Genomic DNA, 1,276 nt, shown 5'->3' with positions numbered 1-1,276 from the left:
AATGTGCATGTCCCAACTAGTTCTTGCAGTGATTGATTGCACAATTATTTTAAGGGTTACCAGTTTTCCTAATGCCTCCTACTTGGCAGGAGTTTGGGTTGCATTTTTGCAGATACAGGGTGCAGTAGGTACACTTGTCCTCTGCCTTCCGGGTCAAAATCAGTCCTGTGTTTAAATCTCGCAGGCTACTTGACCTCCTTGCTCGCAGTTTTCATCCATAGTCTCAATACGCCAACCTTATTAATCTTTTAGAGACTACTCATCTAATACAGGTGACTGTATTTTAAATATGGATGGAAGTTGGCTTGTGAGGAAATACTTTTTTTTTTAAGGCAACCAACAAGTACTAGTTCTTTTTTTTTTTTTTTTTTTTTTTTTTGAGACGGAGTCTCGCTCTGTCGCCCAGGCTGGAGTGCAGTGGCCTGATCTCAGCTCACTGCAAGCTCCGCCTCCCGGGTTCACGCCATTCTCCTGCCTCAGCCTCCCGAGTAGCTGGGACTACAGGCGCCCGCCACCTCGCCCGGCTAGTTTTTTGTATTTTAGTAGAGACGGGGTTTCACTGTGTTAGCCAGGATGGTCTGAATCTCCTGACCTTGTGATCCGCCCGTCTCGGCCTTCCAAAGTGCTGGGATTACAGGCTTGAGCCACCGCACCCGGCCTCCACATTTTATTTTTAAATAAACTTTCAAAAATATTAAAATGCACAGTATTCAGAATAAATATGTTTTAAATTAAATAAATTTTAAATTAAATATATCAGAGAATGTAGTAGGAAAAGCATAAGGCTAGAGAGAGAGAACAATACACTGCAACAATGATGAGACAATAATATAAAATGAGACCCCTTTCTACTCTAATCATATGAAAATAGCACAGATATATATCACCAACCACATTAAAACAGTCTCCCTGGTATGCAAACTGTTCACTGAAATAGTTTCTTTTCTCCAAATTCCTTTTCAGAAACCTATTGTTCACATTAGCAACTCTAGTTAAAGCAGTAGAACAATCCAAAAGACATTAAAAAAATCATTTTCAAGTAATTAAAGAGCAAATGGACAGATAAAAAATAATGGTAAATGAGCAGTATAATATAAAAATAGACTAGAAAAAAGTTGCCAAATAATTATTAGGATTATGGGAAAGAGTAATAAGTGATGTAACAGAAAAGCAAATGATATAAATCTGAAGATACACTTAAAATGGAAAAAATACACAAATTACTTCATAATGAGCACAGAGAAATAGGTGGAAAACAGGAAATTATATTAAAGTA

The 1,276-nt window shown here is 37.5% G+C and overlaps 1 protein-coding gene across 1 annotated transcript in view; it reads left to right on the top strand.

Annotated features, from left to right (window-relative positions):
* Nucleotides 1-1,024, top strand: part of CDRT15L2 (CMT1A duplicated region transcript 15-like 2) — a 10,712-nt gene extending 9,688 nt beyond the window's left edge. The window contains 1 exon segment of the mRNA XM_011962539.1: nt 964-1,024. Within this exon segment, the coding sequence (XP_011817929.1) occupies nt 964-1,024 (61 nt within the window).
* Nucleotides 1,025-1,276: the final 252 nt, after the last annotated feature.

Source organism: Colobus angolensis, unplaced genomic scaffold (genome assembly GCF_000951035.1).
Source record: "Colobus angolensis palliatus isolate OR3802 unplaced genomic scaffold, Cang.pa_1.0 Scaffold595, whole genome shotgun sequence".
NCBI lineage: Eukaryota > Metazoa > Chordata > Mammalia > Primates > Cercopithecidae > Colobus > Colobus angolensis.
Note: the sequence above shows the minus strand (reverse complement) of the source record. Positions and strands in the feature narration are given on the sequence as shown.